General features: G+C 39.9%; 1 protein-coding gene across 7 annotated transcripts in view; it reads right to left on the bottom strand.

The window, feature by feature from the left end:
• NFYC (nuclear transcription factor Y subunit gamma) overlaps positions 1-17,073 on the bottom strand; it is a 66,090-nt gene that overhangs the window by 29,678 nt on the left and 19,339 nt on the right. For 4 of the 7 annotated variants that reach the window (XM_013962939.2, XM_013962937.2, XM_018042463.1 and 1 more), the window contains one exon: positions 158-270. The exons of 1 other annotated variant lie outside the window; for it this stretch is intronic. In XM_013962939.2, the coding sequence (XP_013818393.1) occupies positions 158-262 (105 nt within the window). In that variant the 5' untranslated portion in view covers positions 263-270. Of the gene's footprint in view, positions 1-157; positions 271-13,802; positions 14,883-16,543; positions 16,650-17,073 lie in introns of those variants that run through there. 2 more of the 7 variants (XM_005678629.3, XM_005678626.3) reach the window with 2 other exon arrangements.

The raw sequence follows: 17,073 nt of genomic DNA, 5'->3' as shown, positions 1-17,073 counted from the left end.
TGTAGTTACCTCACCTAAAGTAAATTATATCTTCACCTTCTTACCCACAGGTCAGAAATGAACTATACCTTCGTAAATGTGCTTGAGATTAAACATGCTTTAGCCTAAGTTTTGATTATTCATCGCAAAGCTCGTTAAGTCTCTCAGTCTTCCTTACCACTGTTAAATTCCGGATTTCTTCCATGACGCGAGGCCAGAAGGACTGCAGGCTCTGCTGGGCATCGCTGCTGCCGGCACCACCAAACCCTCCTTCTGTGGACATTCTGACAGCTAAAACACACACGCGCGACACATGTTACACAGAAGGAAGTCAGGCTTTGTATCTATTTATACCTTTCCTTGTGGATGTTTTCACTCATTCATTCAGGTTTTCAGTCTGAGAAGATAATACAATTGTGCTGAAGAGGCTTTTCACACCAACTTAAGTCTTGGCAAAAAATGAGGAACGTTTTCCCTTTCATCCAGCTTATCTCACAGAGACTAACAAGAAGCTGAAATCAGAAAATCTAAAATTCCTAGAAGAAAAAAATATATATATATACCACACATAAAACTGCTAGAAACCCAAACTCAAATCCTACTGTGAATCAAGGACTTTTAATGTCTTATTTTGGAGAGAAGGAAAAAAAAATGTACTTGGTTGCCCTACTGTTGTCCATAATTTTCAATGCCATCCTCTCCAATGTTCTTCTAGTTCTACGTGGCTTCTCATACTCCATGCCACAGCCTGTAGCACATATATTAAGAGTCCCCAGTGATTAATACTGTACATAAATGTAAACCCAGAGTCTTAAAAACTAAGAGCCAAGTTTACTCTGCTGTTTTAGTCACTGTGGTCCCATTTCTTTGGGGCTGACTACTATTATTCTTTCTAATCTCAAACAAATCTTCCTCAAAGGACACAAAATCTATACAGCCTAGGCCAGTAACTGAGTGGGTGGCACAAAGTCCTTGAAATCACTTCCAGTTCTTTGCTTACCTGAACCCTGTTGTCAGGCACAAAGTCAAACAAAGCACACCATTAACTGGAAGCTTTAAAGATGGTTGAAAAACAATGGGGAATTAAATTCAGTACAGAGAGAAGAGGACCAAAGTTTGGCCAATTGCTTTGTCATGAAGGAGGGAAGATGAATAAGGACCCCTGCACCAGCTATATCTATACCATAAATATAGATAATACTGTAATGTTTGAAAAGATTTATGGGGGGAAAGTAAAAAACTCCAGATGGCTTAAAATGTTTATCTGGCAAATACTTAAATCTAAGAAACACTTTAATTAAACACAAAGAACAAGAAACTTTAGTGATATCCCAAGAATTTCTATTCTGGGAAATTATTCAAAAAGATTCAATATGCCAGTGACAGGATGACGGCAGAGAGCTATCTAAGTCATTAAGAACTAATTCTGAAGGGCTGAAAGAAAAGCAGCAAGACCAGGTGTCACATGATCAAACTGCTACTTTCCAGGGTCCATGTGGATGCATGCTGGGCTGATCACTCCCTATCAGCAGAGTGGATGGAGGCTGATAAATCTAAGTTTAGACTGTGAGGATGTCTGATTCACTCCTAAATGTCTGCCTGGGATTGTCCTAGAAATCTGATTTTTTTTTTTTCCTTTTACTTCTAAAGGAAATGATGAGAGGAAAGAACAGAAGGAAAACAAGAATACAATCTTCAAAGCAGATTTCACTCTGGTGTAATGACATTGGCGGGCGATGATGTAATGGGAAAAGGTTTGGAGCCAATTTCTGGTGCTGGAGGCCCACAGGCAGCTCTATACATCAGCAGGAACTCTAAGTCCTAGGAAGCAATATGATCCTGGAGTTTCTGGAGGGAAGTAAAGTGAAGAGTGTTGAATCACAGTTGGAAATGACTAGATTAAAATCCTGAGGCCTAAAAAACCAAGTAAGAACATTTCCGCTCAGCTCCCATGACATCTTCACTTATCACCATATGCACATGACCTATACACTATTCTCTCAGATGTACTGAGAACAAAGAAGTCAAGGTAATCTAGAGAAGTTTAGTTATTCATTTTTATTAACAGATTCTTATGAGGTACTCACGACAATGAGAGCAAGAATCTAACCTTTTTAAAAAGGGCAAATAAAACCTTTCCAGAAATGAAATTAATTATCAAAAAACTTTAAAAACGAATCTAACCTTTTAGTGTACGGACCCAAGGAGAGGCCTGATCTTACAGAATCTGCCATGTAAGCTGCTACAGTCAAAGAAGGAAGAGGCACAAAGTTGCCAGTGTGATACTCTGTACAACTTGCTAATGAGAAGCAGGATTCCTGAGTGCAAAGGTCTTTAAGATTTACAAAGCTGGTAACCAGTTTTGACTGTCCTCTGATCTCTTCCCACAAATGTTATCAAGGTACATAATTCACGAAGTATTTTTAAAACCATCTGTGTACATAGTCTGCTTTTAAATCTTGAATGGCCCCAACTAAGCATGTGCTGGCACAATCAGTTCCCAAACATCTGTGCAGTCAATAGATTATGAATGAATCTTTGGCTGGCTCAGAGCCACACACTGTTGGAGTGGGGGTGCGCACAAAACAAACGTTAAAAAAATCTTTCTGGAACTGACAAACGTATTAAAGGGTATTACGTTTTTAACTTGAGAGACCCATTTTGAATTAGAAAACCATAAATGGATAATGGCAAAAAAATCCAAATCAATAATAATGTTCTTTACATTTTACTGCCTCACAGAACTTTAAAATGGGGTGGGGGGTGCTTTAAGAACCACCCAGGTCCAGCTCCTCTAAAAGATGCTCACAGCTCTACTTCAACCTCTGCCCCTCCCTCAATGCACCCTACCAGGTCACTGAAACACGAGCTCCTCCCTCCACAGTTCTAGGGAACTGGTGCACTGGCTAGGCATTCTTTTCCATCTTTGGACAGCTCTCACTGCTCTTCTTTACATTAAGTTGAATCTACAAACAAAGGATCATTTCAGCTTTAGATGTAGTTACAACTTTCATGATTTTTCCATCCAGAAACCTCTTTTCATAAATTCCTGACTTCAAAACACAAAGGTACTGTACTCTCCTCATCAGGGACAGAAGATCTTCTCATGTGGAAAAAGAGAAAATGGTTTGGAGCATGTTTTCCAGCATCTTTGCACAGAAATAATTTGTAGCTAATTCTCAGTATCTCTTGGAAGACCATAAATTGTTACTATAAATTCCTAGAAAAGGTGAATATTTTTATTCAAAAGGCTTTCCTTAAAGCAAATCCAGTCTTCACAAGGGGCTTTTCAAATTAAATCAAATCTCAAGCAACAGATTTCATGAAAATAAGCTAGTATTCTCAATATTTTCTGACCATGGCACAACTTAAAATTAAAATAATAAAACCTAATCATAAAAAAATTTTGCTCACTAAACACCTAAGTTAAAAAACATAAAGTAACTTCTCACTTATTTTAATATTACATTAATTGCAACTAAATTGATTTTGCTACAGAGGTAGCCTATTTGTAACATCTACAACCCATGGAAAATATGCCAGGTTCATCTAGAATGATGAGAAAGGAATGGATTTAAAAGTAAGAAAGAGATTTATATTCCAGGATCCTTTTTACTCCATGTTAAATTGCTATTGCTATCATGAGATAAAGCTATTTACATACAGTAAGACCAAGCCGCATTAGCTTAGATGACTTTTGAAAAATGCACAACAGAATTTCCCAGATTTAATTCATGATTAATATTAGATTTATCATTCATGTTCATTAATTAAGTTATAAATACCTGAATAAGACTGCCTGCTTAATTATTTAATAAAGACTTAAGAATCAGATGAAGTATTGAACGTTATTGCTATAAGAAATCTCAACTCCCATTATCTTTTAATTTATTTGGTTTTAAACAGTTTCCTTTCCAAAACTAAAATGGGAAGAATCAAAGTACACCAGGAAAAGGCCATTTCTCCAATGCTCAAATCAACTGCCATCTCTCCACAAGTCTCTAAATCACCACAAGTGATCACTCCTTCCGTGAACCTTCAGAGCTCTTAATCTGTACTTCTTCCTGCCCTCATCGCATTACCTTGTATGATCATTATTTATGTATTTCTTACCACATTTCCCCTTCTGGTTTATAAGCTTCTTGTGGGTAGGACATGAGTATGATTCATCTCTGGATTCCCTCACAGCACCTAGCACAAAGTCTGATAAATAATTACTTCCGAATGAAGGAGAGTTGTTGCATATGTACTTTCTGAGAAAAAAGAGGCCTCTTAGAAAGCCTGGCTCTGAAATAAGATTTATTGGGATGGCAAACTATTTTAGGAAGTTCAGAATATATGAGGTTCTCGCTGGGCCTTTAAAGTGTTAGTAGGACTACAGTCAGAAATCCACGTGACTTGTTTAAGTGAATTTAAGATAAAATGAAGAATAAGGGGACACACACACACACACACACACACACACACACACACACACACACAGACACAGACACACAAAGGTCCTGGAAGTTACAAGGCAGACCAGAAGGCTGGAAAACATCGGTGTGTACTATCCACAGCATAAAGCTCTTGAAAGTCAGAATCTTCTCAGAAAGGTGACCAGGACAGATGAGCAAAGTTTAAAAAATTAATGACAAGTAAGCAGGAGGAGAAAGGGGGTGGGGAATACCTCTGTTTGGCCATCCACTGCAAGGAAGATAAGGAGAAAATCATGCAGAAAATGAGATGATTCAATCAGATCACTCAAGGGTACACAATCTAACTGTCATTCAAATACCCAGTTACTCTTTATCATTATTAAAAAAAGAAGACCTAAGCAGTTTTCAAAACATCTCAAAAGCAGAGTGCTCCTCCTTTGAGATTTTCTTGGAAGTCTTTCAAGCTCTTGGTTTTGACCAGGTACCATTCTTACCAAATCCTCCCTGAGTGGTATGCTGGACATGGAACAGGATGTATCAAAATGATCAAGCTCATAAAATACAAAGAAACATAAGATTTTACTACAATATCCTCTAGTCTCTAAAACTCTGTACCTTTAAAGAGCTAAAGCCTATTAGCATATACCTCGCTCTCTCCACAAAAATCCTTTGTAATATGTCTAAACCCACATATAGCTCTCTAAAGTAACTAAAACCAAACAAATGTTGTTGGGAGACAATACCTAAATCCCTATCATCACAACAACTTGAATAGGAAAAAAGACCACAGGAAAATCCCCTAAAATGAAGACCAATCTTCGATCAATGCTGCTTCCTATTAAATACTAGAGCTGCCCCGTTCCAGGCAGTCAAATTTTACTTAAAAATAATGTTCTCACTGTTAAATGTAAGCAAATATGCCTTAGCCCAGTTGTGACTGAAGAACAAATCTAAACACTGGTACCATCTTTCACCTTAATGCCCCTCGCCATCCAACTTGCAGCCTTTAGGCATTTCAGGCTGAGACTGTCCCTAATAGTTCCCATATGTCTCCAACTTAACATATATCAAGCATCTCCCTATGTTCAAAGCACATTAACTTCTTCACTTCTTCTCTTGACTTGCATCTTGATCATGTCTGCCATTAGATGACATGGTTTTCCTTTTGCCCAATTAGTAGCTCTATCACACACATTTTATGTTCCAGTGCTACTCAGGTATTTACTGAAGTTAGTCAGTCCCAAGCTTCTTTACTTAAACTGGCTAAAACTGTTGGGATACTATATTTCAATTGGGGAATGAGAGAAAGAGAGATAAAGAAAGAATATTAATATGAATGAATGAATAAGAGGAAAGCTAACTTGTGCTTGCTATTTTAGATATTCTCCCAAACTACAAAGAAAAGTGAAAACTAAATTTGAGAACTGAAATTTCTGCAACAGAACACTTTCACCAATATCAAGTTGGTTCTCATGTTTATACAGATGGACCTAAAACCATTATCAATCACAATGGCTAAAAAGGATTTCAAGCATTAAGGAGGCATATGCTTTCCACAATAAAAACCAATCTTAAACTGACAATTTCAGAAGAAAAATAACACTGATCTAGAAATAAAAACACCTTTGTTTGTGAACTGGCCTGCTGCCGACTAGCTAGTGGCCTTGGGCCAGTCACTGCCCTAAGCCACTGCAGATGCAATGTACACTGAACACACACACCAAAGGGCAAAGGGGTGGTCCGGTATGGAAGGCCCACACTTCACTGCTTGAGGATGCAATAAATGAATGAATACCAGGCAGGCTGACTAGAGAGAAAAGAGGGTTCAACTGTCTTTATTTAAGCTCATCTGAGGCTTCTACCGAAGCAAGAAAGCACTAAGCCTGGTGCCAGAAACCTTACTACTCAAGTCCTAAACATAACTGGATAACAGATGGTCATACTTCTGACAGGTTATTATACAGTACCCCACTACTGTAATAATGAATAATGTACTCTTACTAGAGACCCCTTTCCCTAATCCTCAACGCCAAGTTCAGTGTTTGAGGGTCTGTCTGTCTTGAACTCCAAATGGCTAAGTCAGAAGCCCCTTTTCTAACTGCATACAGAAGAAACTGTGCTTTCCAAAAGACTATAGGTTGGAACTGGCTGCACACTACTCTTCCTAAAGATCTGTTCACAAAGATACATGTTCAAACTGGCAGCAGAGACACTTCCTTCAAAAACAAAAATATGCTTCTGTTTGCTGTCTACTACAACATAATCTTTCAAACAAGGGCTAGATCATAATACAGTGTGTCTGGGAAAAAAGGAAGATAGAGCAACTTATGATATGAAACTTAACAGGAAGGCATGACCAGAACATTAAAAAAGAAAAAACAAAAACCTGTTTCTGTGGAATAGAAACAGTATGTAAACATATCACTTCACACATTTGCTTCCTCATCCCTTCACTGATGTCCAACTTACATGATATATGTTATACACAGGCATACATGGCAGCAACAAAACACTATCGGCATTGTGTGTGACGGAGAACAAAGCCCAGCAGGTATTCTAAAGGCAGGGGCCACAAACCACAGCCCCCAAGCCAAATCTGGCCTGCAGCCTCTTTCTGTAAATTCACTTTTACTGGAAGACTACAGCCCCATTCGTATATGTTGTCTATGGTTGTTTTCATGCGGAAACAGTAGAGTTCAAAGTGTTACAAAAGAAAGGATATGACCAACAAGCTAAAAATATTATCTAGCCCTCTACCAAAAAAGGGGATTTGCTAACATAACAATGGGGAAACTGAGGGCCGGAAATTGGAAAGCTTGCAGTAGATCACACAACTGTGATGGCTTCCTCACCCATTCAATCTCCAGCCCGCTCTGTGCCCAAAATATCTGTTCATCTCTCCTGACACTCCAACCTAATGAAAGTAATACATTTCTGAAGGAAGCATGACAAGTAACTGGTTTTTTTCAGACTCTGAGCCTCCAAGAGAACCCTAACATGAGCTGGAGAAAGGAGAGGGCTATGTGTGTTCAGCCATGTCCGACTCTTTGCGACCCCGTGGACTGAAGCCCACCAGGCTCCTCTGTCCATGGGGATTCTCCAGGCAAGAATACTGGAGTGGGTTGATATGTCCTCCCCAAGGGGATCTTCCTGACCGAGGGATCAAACCCAGGTTTCCAGCATTGCAGGTGGGTTCTTTACCTTCTGAGCCACCAGGTAAGTCCATAGTGCCTGTTGTCTAAGCTAAATCATATTCTAAAACAAAGAATCATTTTGTTTCCTGGATCCCTCTGAAACTCAGAAACTCTAAGAACAACCTTTCGCCTAGTCTCTAGCAGGATCCTGAGTTGACATATGCCCAGAAGTGAAAAATGTGATTCTGAAGAATGTTTCAAAAGTACCAACTTAAGAGCTTTAGAGTTTTACATAATACTTGTTTCATACATTATCCTCAGTTGATCTTCACTCAGCTCAGTGCCAAAGATATCAGTATCATTCCAGTTTCACAGATAAGAAAGCCAAGGGTTGGGTATCTTTGTGCTCAAGGTCGCATGTAGTAAATGCAGAAGCTGGAAATACAAAAGCTCTAAAATTCTGTTCTTGGTTTAGTACAGCTTGTTCGCTCTCACTTCATGTTGCTTTAAGGTGTGTGTGTATATGCAAACTATTCAGAGATAGGAGCAATCTCAGCTTTGATCACTGACTCAAATCCTTAACCCAAAAGATCATTTAATCCACTTGCTCCCAAAATCTCTGTGGCAAACATGGAAGAGAAGATGCTCATGGAAGAGAAGATAGCTCGCTGCCATCTCCTATCATATAAACATCCTTCTCTTACTTCTCTGTGTCTCTTTCCTTGCTCCCTCACTCTCTCTGCTATTTTTTCATTCCCTCTTGCTTGTCTCTAGGACAGTCAGAAGCACCTATGAATACTCAGCTGCAAACAGTGGGGGGCAGTAAAGTACAGGCTAAGTACATAAGAAAATCTACTGGACCTGGAGGTTCTTGTTCTCTGGCTACTAACTGGTCACTTAACTTCCGGAGGCCTCTGGTCACCTCACAGGGCAGCTGCAGCACACAAACGGGGAACACATGTAAGAAGGCCTTGAAAAATACCAAGCACCATATAAATGTCATATGGCATGTCAGAATCACTGCTCAGAGCTAGACAAGTCATCCCTCCTGGTCTGGCCAGTCTCACACACAGTACCACACCAAAAGACCAATCTCCCTTACATACAGTAACAAGTAACCCAATTTGCTTCTTTCTCTAATTTAGACTACTTAAGAGTTTCCGGAGTGCAGAGTCAGATGTATAGAAACAACTGCACTGAGAAATCTTCTTCCACTTCTTTTATAAACATAAAATAACTTAAAGTCCTTTAAAGTTTTAAATTCAGAATGAATGTACTAGTTCCAAATAAAGAATTCAAGATAGATATGATTAGATATGCTCTTAACTTAAATCCTTGGGAATATCAATGATCAGCAGCTATGCAGGCCGTCTCTCTAGACAAATCCAAAAAAACTAAAATTCTTAGAACGTGTCTCCTTGGACACCTCAGACTTCTGTAAGCAGGGAGTATGTGGCTGTTCTGTTTTGCAGAAGGAATCTTGTTTTTTATGTTAGAAGGTGGAAGAGACCTGGAATCTAGGCAGTATCCCATCCCATCTGGCCCCCTCAACCAAGAGAAAGATTCTGTTTTGAGCTCTGAAAAGAGCCCTGGCTGCTTCTATCTCCATCTAAGATCTTGGAGTAAAGGGAACATGTTGTGAAAGTAGTAATTTTTGAGACTATCTAATGGACTGAAACCAACTTTTAAAGTTTTTTGGGGGGACTAGCACTGCTAAGGAGCTTACTTTCACACTACGCACAACTGTAAGAAATTAAACATACGCAGTCACTGATCAGTGATCACTATATTTTTTTTCTCCCCAAGAAACCATTCCTGGCAACCAATAAAATCTATTTCTATAATTGGCATATTCACTGTCTTCAGACACATTATTATTATTAGGCACATTATTTTTCAAGCCTAAAATTTTCATGCTCTTATTTTCTGCCCAGTTCTTATTTAATTATCTTTGTTTCTGGCACATCCTCAAGAAAAACATGGCTTGCACTTAGCGGGAACTCAACACACATCTACTAATGAACAAACACAAGCTCCTCAAGAACTATTTTAAGACCCCAGGTACCTTTGACTTCACTCTGGGTTCTTTTCTTTGAAATGTGCATATGGGGAAACCCCTTCTCAAGTACCTAAGCTCAGCTGTGCAATAACTGTTGTGTAATAATACAATGGAAAAGTAAAAAAAAAAGTGGGGATGGGAAGAAACCTGTTCTACTTTAGAAAATGTTAACACAAATGTTCATAATTATCTAATCATAGACTCCACTGAAAAATGGAAGATTGTGCTGGTGAATTAATTCATCTAAAAACTGGAGAATTCTAGATAAAAAACTTGGAGGGCATTAAAAGAGTGTCAATAAGAGCTTGGCTTTATTGATTTAGCTGCATGATTCTGCTGATTCACAGACACTAAATTCTGCCCTCTGCTTAGTGTCTTTTAGCACTGATTTGAAAGTTAAAAGCAAGCAAGAAAGGGCATGAGAATAAACAAATCCTCCAAGTCAACCAAATGCTGTATCTCCCACCTCTGTGTATACAGCTGTCAGGAACAGAGAATGTAAAGACCACTTCAAAGAATGCAAAGCAACGGAGATGGTTACGCTAATCCTTTGCATTTGTACATGCTTTACACTTTGTAAAGTAGCTTTCCTCCTTTACATTATCTCATTTATTCTTTACTACAAACAAATATTCCCATCTGACAGATAGACACTTAATCCAGAAGACTGAGGGGCATGTCTTAGGTTACACGGCAAGTGTATGCCAGAGCCAGAGCCAGAACCACGACCCATATGCCCTTATTCTCAGCTCTATTGGCCACCTCATGCGAAGAGCTGACTCACTGGAAAAGACTTTGATGCTGGGAGGGATTGGGGGCAGGAGAAGAAGGGGACAACCGAGGATGAGATGGCTGGATGGCATCACTGACTCGATGGACGCGAGTCTGAGTGAACTCCGGGAGTTGGTGATGGACAGGGAGGCCTTGGCATACTACGATTCATGGGGTCGCAAAGAGTCGGACATGACTGAGCGACTGAACTGAACTGATGCTCTTTCACAGCATGCTCTCCTCCTGCTTTAGCACTGGTAACTCAGCAAAGGACCAAACACTTGAGAACCTAGGGATCTTCTCAGCCTGGAACATAAACCCATCAAGCCTTTTATCTTTTAGTTTTCCTGATCATCCTTCCTGAAGAACATACCCCAAAAAGCCAAGATGTCAGATTCTTACATATTTCAGGGTAAAAGTTTAAGGTTTTCAAGCTTGTTAAAGCTGCAGTTGCCCATAAGGACGAGGACTTGGGGCTATCTGGTCACCAACCAAGAGTAGACATAACAAGGTCCAGTAGATCAAGTTCACTTTCTGGGGGCCTGATGATGAGAAGTCTCTATCTTTTCACTATAGTTGAGAGCAACAGCCTTAGCCTAGCCCCCACTTACTGGAGCCACGTCCACTGCCGCACACTCTTAGGAGGAATCACCTGCCACAGCTACTCTGTGAACATAGTGGCAATGTTATTTTAATTACGTGGTCATTTTCCTCTTAGAATCAAAATCCCTGTCCCTAACTACCTTAACAGGGATAAAACGAAGGTTATAAATCACAGCTAGGAAATACAAGCAGCTGATTATTTAAGAACACACTGACCCATCTAAAAACACTAATCTCTGTGGTTCAAGGTAAGAACTCAAATATAAGAGGTGCCCAATACATACAACAAGTGTACGTTTGCACATCTAAGGAACACCAGAGAACAACACAATTCTAACCTTGTATCTGTTTGGAAATCCCTCATCTATTTCTCTGATCTTAGTAAATTTAGATAATTCCCCAACATAATGGTAGTATTCATACTAGTATGCTACCTATTTGTACTATGTTTCATTCTGAAAAGAAAGAGTTGTGTTCGCCTATCTTGTTTGACAAAAACTTTAAAAATCACTCCATTAACTGTAAAGGACTATGTTTCATGAAAATATATTACATTACTTAACTACCTTCAAGGGTAGCGTTATGAGCATCTGGCCTGTTAATTACCAGATGAGAAATGATCATGGAGTTCAGGATATAAACAACGGAGTAAAACGGCTGGAAACTTATCACTATTCCTCTAATGAAAAGGTTCTTATTGCCTCTGTTAGACTGAGGATAGTTATAACATACCTAGCCTAGAAATCTGCTTAATCCTACAGATGAGGCGGTTCTATTCCTGGTAATTTATTATGTGTGCTGCTCCTCAGTGTTATCATGACCATGTGGATATAAATTACTTGCTAAGTAAATGTTGCCAAATTCCTACTTGTGTATTTATGGTTGGCTTCATGCAGAATGCTGCCATTGGAGGCTTTACAAAGCCAACAGTGATAAGATTAGGTGGATGCAACTTAGGGAAAAGTCTTTGCACTGGATGGAGATGTGTGTGTATACTTAAGAGCTTAAACAAGAAAGCCTGAGGTTATGCATCCACACACATATACATAAACATATATATAACTAATCTCAAAGAGCTACTGCATAACTTTTCAAGGAAATACCTGTACTTTTTCAGAAAAAGTGAAGGCCAGATCATAGGGCAGTATTTCTAATCTTCTTCGTATCAAGGCACACACTGAAAATGTTAGTATTACCTTTCTTAATATTTAACCTATGCAAAGAATTGACTCATTGGAAAAGACCCTGATGCTGGGAGGGATTGGGGGCAGGAGCAGAAGGGGACGACCAGGATGAGATGGCTGGATGGCATCACCGACTCAATGGACATGAGTTTGAGTGAACTCCGGGAGTTGGTGGTGGACAGGGAGGCCTGGTGTGCTGTGATTCATGGGGTCACAAGGAGTCGGACGCGACTGAGCGACTGAACTGAACTGATGGGCTAATACTGATGCCCTTGCTCACTTTAACCTGTGAGAAGATCGTGTATTACGCATGGCACTCCACAATGCTCTTTTCTAGATGTCTCAACTTCAGGGTCCAACCTTTTCTGTGTTTCCGTCATGGACACGAAGCTTTATTCTTCTGGTCCTCTGTCCATCCTTTCCCTTAATTTCCCATCCATTCCCCAGGTTCAGTTATGATCTTGATTAACTTAAATTCCAAACTTATTTTACCAATTCTGGTATTTCTCCAACACTCCAGTCCTGCTTGCTAAACATCTCCAATGGAAAGCCACCCAGAACTCTTAACTCCTTTTGTCTAAAGTTACATCTATCTTCTTCTTTCCCCAAACCTGCTCCTTCTAACTTTTCTATTTCCATCCTCCAGTCTCCCAGAGTTGAAATCTGAGTCATCCTAGATTCTGTTCAATTCTAATCAACTGGTAAACTCTGTAATAACAGTGTCCATCTCCTGACCTTTCTTCATATTGCCACTATCTCTGCTCAGGTTCTCATCTCTTCCACGTAATAATAAAAATGATGGATAACAGCTAATGCTACTCATTTAAGACTGTGTGCCAAGTATGCTTCTAAGCCTTTTACCCTGCTCTTTTACCCTCACAATAATCCTATGGGTTGTGAACCCAGTATGTGAACTCACTGCATAATGTTTACTATTTCTAGGATCCTCTGGTCATTTCTACAATTATAGTTAATGAATATTATAAAAGCACAGCTCTGATGTTACATGAACCTATCGCCCAACATTTCCAGTGGTTTACCATTATTAAGGAGAGACAGTTCAAATTTCTTAGCTTGGCAGGTCAAGGCCCTCCAATATCTGACCCCAACTCACTCCTGAGATTTTCTTTTGCGACTCCCTCAGGGCTTCCCAGGGGGCGTGAGTGGTAAAGAATTCACCTGCCAATGCAGGAGACACAAGAGACATGAGTTCAGTCCCTGGGTTGGGAAGATCCCCTGGAGTTGGGCACGGCAACCCACTCCAGGAGCTTGACGGGCTACAGCCCATAGGGTCGCCAAGAGTGGACACGACGGAAGCGACCTGGGACCGACGGACCTATCCCTAACTCATATCCTTATGCACTATGCAGACTAGACGATGTACTGCTCTCAGCCCACACTACACCTTTTGAACCATGATGCTGCTCCTCCTGCTCCCCACACCTGACGTGCTCATGCCCCTGGCTCCAAGTCCAACACCCAGTTAAAATGCCTTCCTTCATTCCTAAGCCAGAGGGTCCCCCTTCTCTGAATTCTGTGCCTTTTGAGTACACTTTCCATATCATTTCATACACTTGATATACATCATCTGTCTCCCCTACCAGACTGTTAGATCCTGCAGTATTAGAAAGATTACAGTACACACCAATTTTACCTGCAGACATTTCTTTGAAATCTCCACATAAATGAGACATGCATGCAGGTGAGTTAGTGAAGGAAGTATACAACATTCAGCTTCAGTATTTTCTCACAGGGGCTTCCCCGATGGCGCGAGTGGTGAAGAATCTGCCTGCAACGTGGGAAACACAGGAGATGCAGGTTTGATCCCTGGGTCAGGAAGATCCCCTGGGGAAGGGAATGGCAACTCACATCAGCATTCTGGCCTGATGAAGTCTCTGGACAGAGGGGCCTGGCGGGCTATGGTCTGTAGGGTCACAAAGAGCCGGACATGACTGAACTACTAACACAAATACACACCAGAACTATACAGCGTAGGTAGATAAAGGAAACACTAATTGTGTCTGGATATTTCCAGTTAAGCAGGTCTTCTCCTTAGTCTTCTGTATAACTGAAACTACAGAGACAGACCAAAATGACAGAACTTCCAAGAAAAAAGGATAACCAAGTGAATCAGCACTGCTGTTTGCTGTGGTTATTTTTATACATCCTTTTTTCCTCTGAACTAAGGAACACAAGGTCACAAGCTATGTTATGCCACTTCAGAGTTAAACATTTACAAGATTTTTTTTCCCTTTAGTTCTGCCTTTACACTTTATCTTCATTTCTTATCCTTCAATTGCCCTTTTTCACTGCAGGGTAGAGTTGTTAACTTAGTTTATAGTAAATACTCTTACAGAAAAACTCTGGTCAACTACTGGACAAGTGGAGTCTGGCTTTTTGATGCCAAGGAGAGAGACGGGAAGATATGGGTGATAATGCAAATAGAATCTAAGTTCTAAAGAGCCAAGCCCAACAGAGGTAGCAGAAAGAACCGATTAAAAAGAAAACTAAGCAGATGTGAAGTAGATATCATCCCGCTGTGTCTACTGTAATTCAGTCACAGTATACCTCAAGACTTAAATAGAACATGAGTTACATTATTCAAGCTCTTGTTCTTTCAACAAACTACATCTTTTGTTCAAATATATGAAGGTAGTTAAAAGAAATCCAGCCACGAAAGGGAAAAACTAAAAATTTTCAAGTACATTATGGTCTACCAGAGAATATGCAAAATAAAATCAAAACAAAAATCAAACCTACAACTACCCAAGCACACACATGCAGGTATACAATACTAATTTTGCTGGCAGTAACGATTAAAGTTGGCATACTTAAAATGTTCCTTTGGAAGTATATACACAATGATTTCTATTCAGTCTTGGCAAATGCTTAAAAAGATCTTGGGATCTTTGTTTATTACATACTGGTTGGCTTTAAGGAACCACTTGAAGAACCAGGCCCAAACCTGTTTGGGAATTAGCATGTTCTTGAGGTGTGTTAGCAATAACAACAAAACTGACTGGCATGCAGGTGTTGTATTTGTGCACCTTTACTTCCTTGCAGCGAAAGGAACACATAAAAGAGATCCTGCTCTCCGGGACAGTTCAACCAGGTGGGTACCATTAGCTTCCTAGCTGATTCTCAGCTTTCTGCATAAGCAACTAACTGAGGCCAGAGATCTTCAGATCCCAAATCGACAATAAGTCTGCCGCCACAGCAGACTTTCTTAACCGACAGGCTCCACATGAAGACATCTGAACGTCTTCCACGGCCCACTTGCTCTCTGTCCCTTCTGTAGTCACACAGCAAACCTGTACAGATGTACCAGAAAGGAAGACAAATATGAAACATAGTAAGTAAAAACAACCTAGAGGAATAAAAGAAACACTGAATGAACTGAGCTGGAGTTCCATCTCTGACCACTTACTAAAAAGCTGAGAGACCCAGAAAACTAGCCTCTCTGGGACTCAGCTTCCCCACTTCCCGAGAAGGGAATCAGGCTAGATCCCTAAATAATCTTCACTGGTTTAACTTAACAGTATACACACTCTGTATGCATATTTCACTGGGATTAGGGACAGACAAAAATGACGTCTTTCATGAAGAAGACCACATACAAATGATTAGCTTTAAAAGTCTCTTCTGGGTCACTGGAGCCTCCACGAAAGTAAACTGCTTCTTTAAAAGGAGATTCCCGTCTTCTTTTAGGAACAAAAAGTTCCCAGTGACCATGACTGCTGTCTTCAAACATACACATCCCTGAAACTAGAATTTTATGTGTAGAGGCCAATGCCAATTTTGCCAAACCTTATTTCATAAAAATGACTCTTTCAGTGCACAGAAAGGAGGTAGACATCAATGCTGACTGACCATGCCTGAGAGGAAATGACTTAATAGGACCGGAAATCAAATAGATTATAAAATATCCACTATCACCACCACCCCTGGGGGCACAGGGGGGAACCCTAGAAACAGATGACACCAGGCATGTAAAGTGGGTAAGAAAGAAAACCGCATGAGTTCCCACCATTTACCTTGGAAATGTATCTTACAATAGGTATTAACTGTGAGAAATTTATTCCCGCATTTATATTTTGATGAGACCAAGAATTTTTTAAATCTTCATCCGAACATTCACTAGCTTACAAGTTTGAAAACTGACATAAAAGAGATCATATGACCACTAAGCAAATGAAAAGTGGCTCCCGTTTACTTTATAAATATTGGTGCACAAACTAAAAATGTAACCCCTTCCTGTTAAACATCTACAACTATTACAACTTACTTGCATTCTACTGCAAATCTTAGTATACAATCAGAACAGGTTTCGGTGTTTATTCTGAGAGGCCCCTAAATCTAACAAGGGTTTTAAAAAAACCAGTGTTCTCATTTTACCTTGCTCTAAGAGATCCTTGATTTTTGACTAAAGGGTTAAAATTCTTCCACAGGAATCCTGGTAAAGGAATGTTTGATGGTCTCAATGTCTGCATTACATGGTGTCCTATAAGCATAAACAGGAATATGCAGGTGAAGGCATGTGAAGCCAGTTAAAGAAGAGATGTGTCAGGTTTAAACAAACTCTTTTTAAACATATTAAAATAACAGCATTTTCTTTGATGCCACATCTATCTCCATAAGCATTTAACCCATAGTTTGAATTAGTAACAACCAACGTTTATGCAGCGCTTCACAGTTTACAAAGCACTCTGACATACATGATCTTATTTGAGACTCACCACTAAATAGGAAGGCGCTATTTTTAGGTTCCATTTTTACATGTGAGGAAGCTGACACTAAATGGCTGACTTGCCCAAGCTCACAAAGCTGGTGATAGCAGAGCACACCATCTCCTGCTTGTGCTACTGCGCCATGCAGCCTCAGATACAATCAGAGCTAACAAATATCCAAACCTCAGACCCCGTTTA

Source organism: Capra hircus, chromosome 3, assembly GCF_001704415.2.
Source record: "Capra hircus breed San Clemente chromosome 3, ASM170441v1, whole genome shotgun sequence".
Taxonomy (NCBI): Eukaryota; Metazoa; Chordata; class Mammalia; order Artiodactyla; family Bovidae; genus Capra; species Capra hircus.
This window is presented reverse-complemented; position numbering and strand designations above follow the sequence as displayed.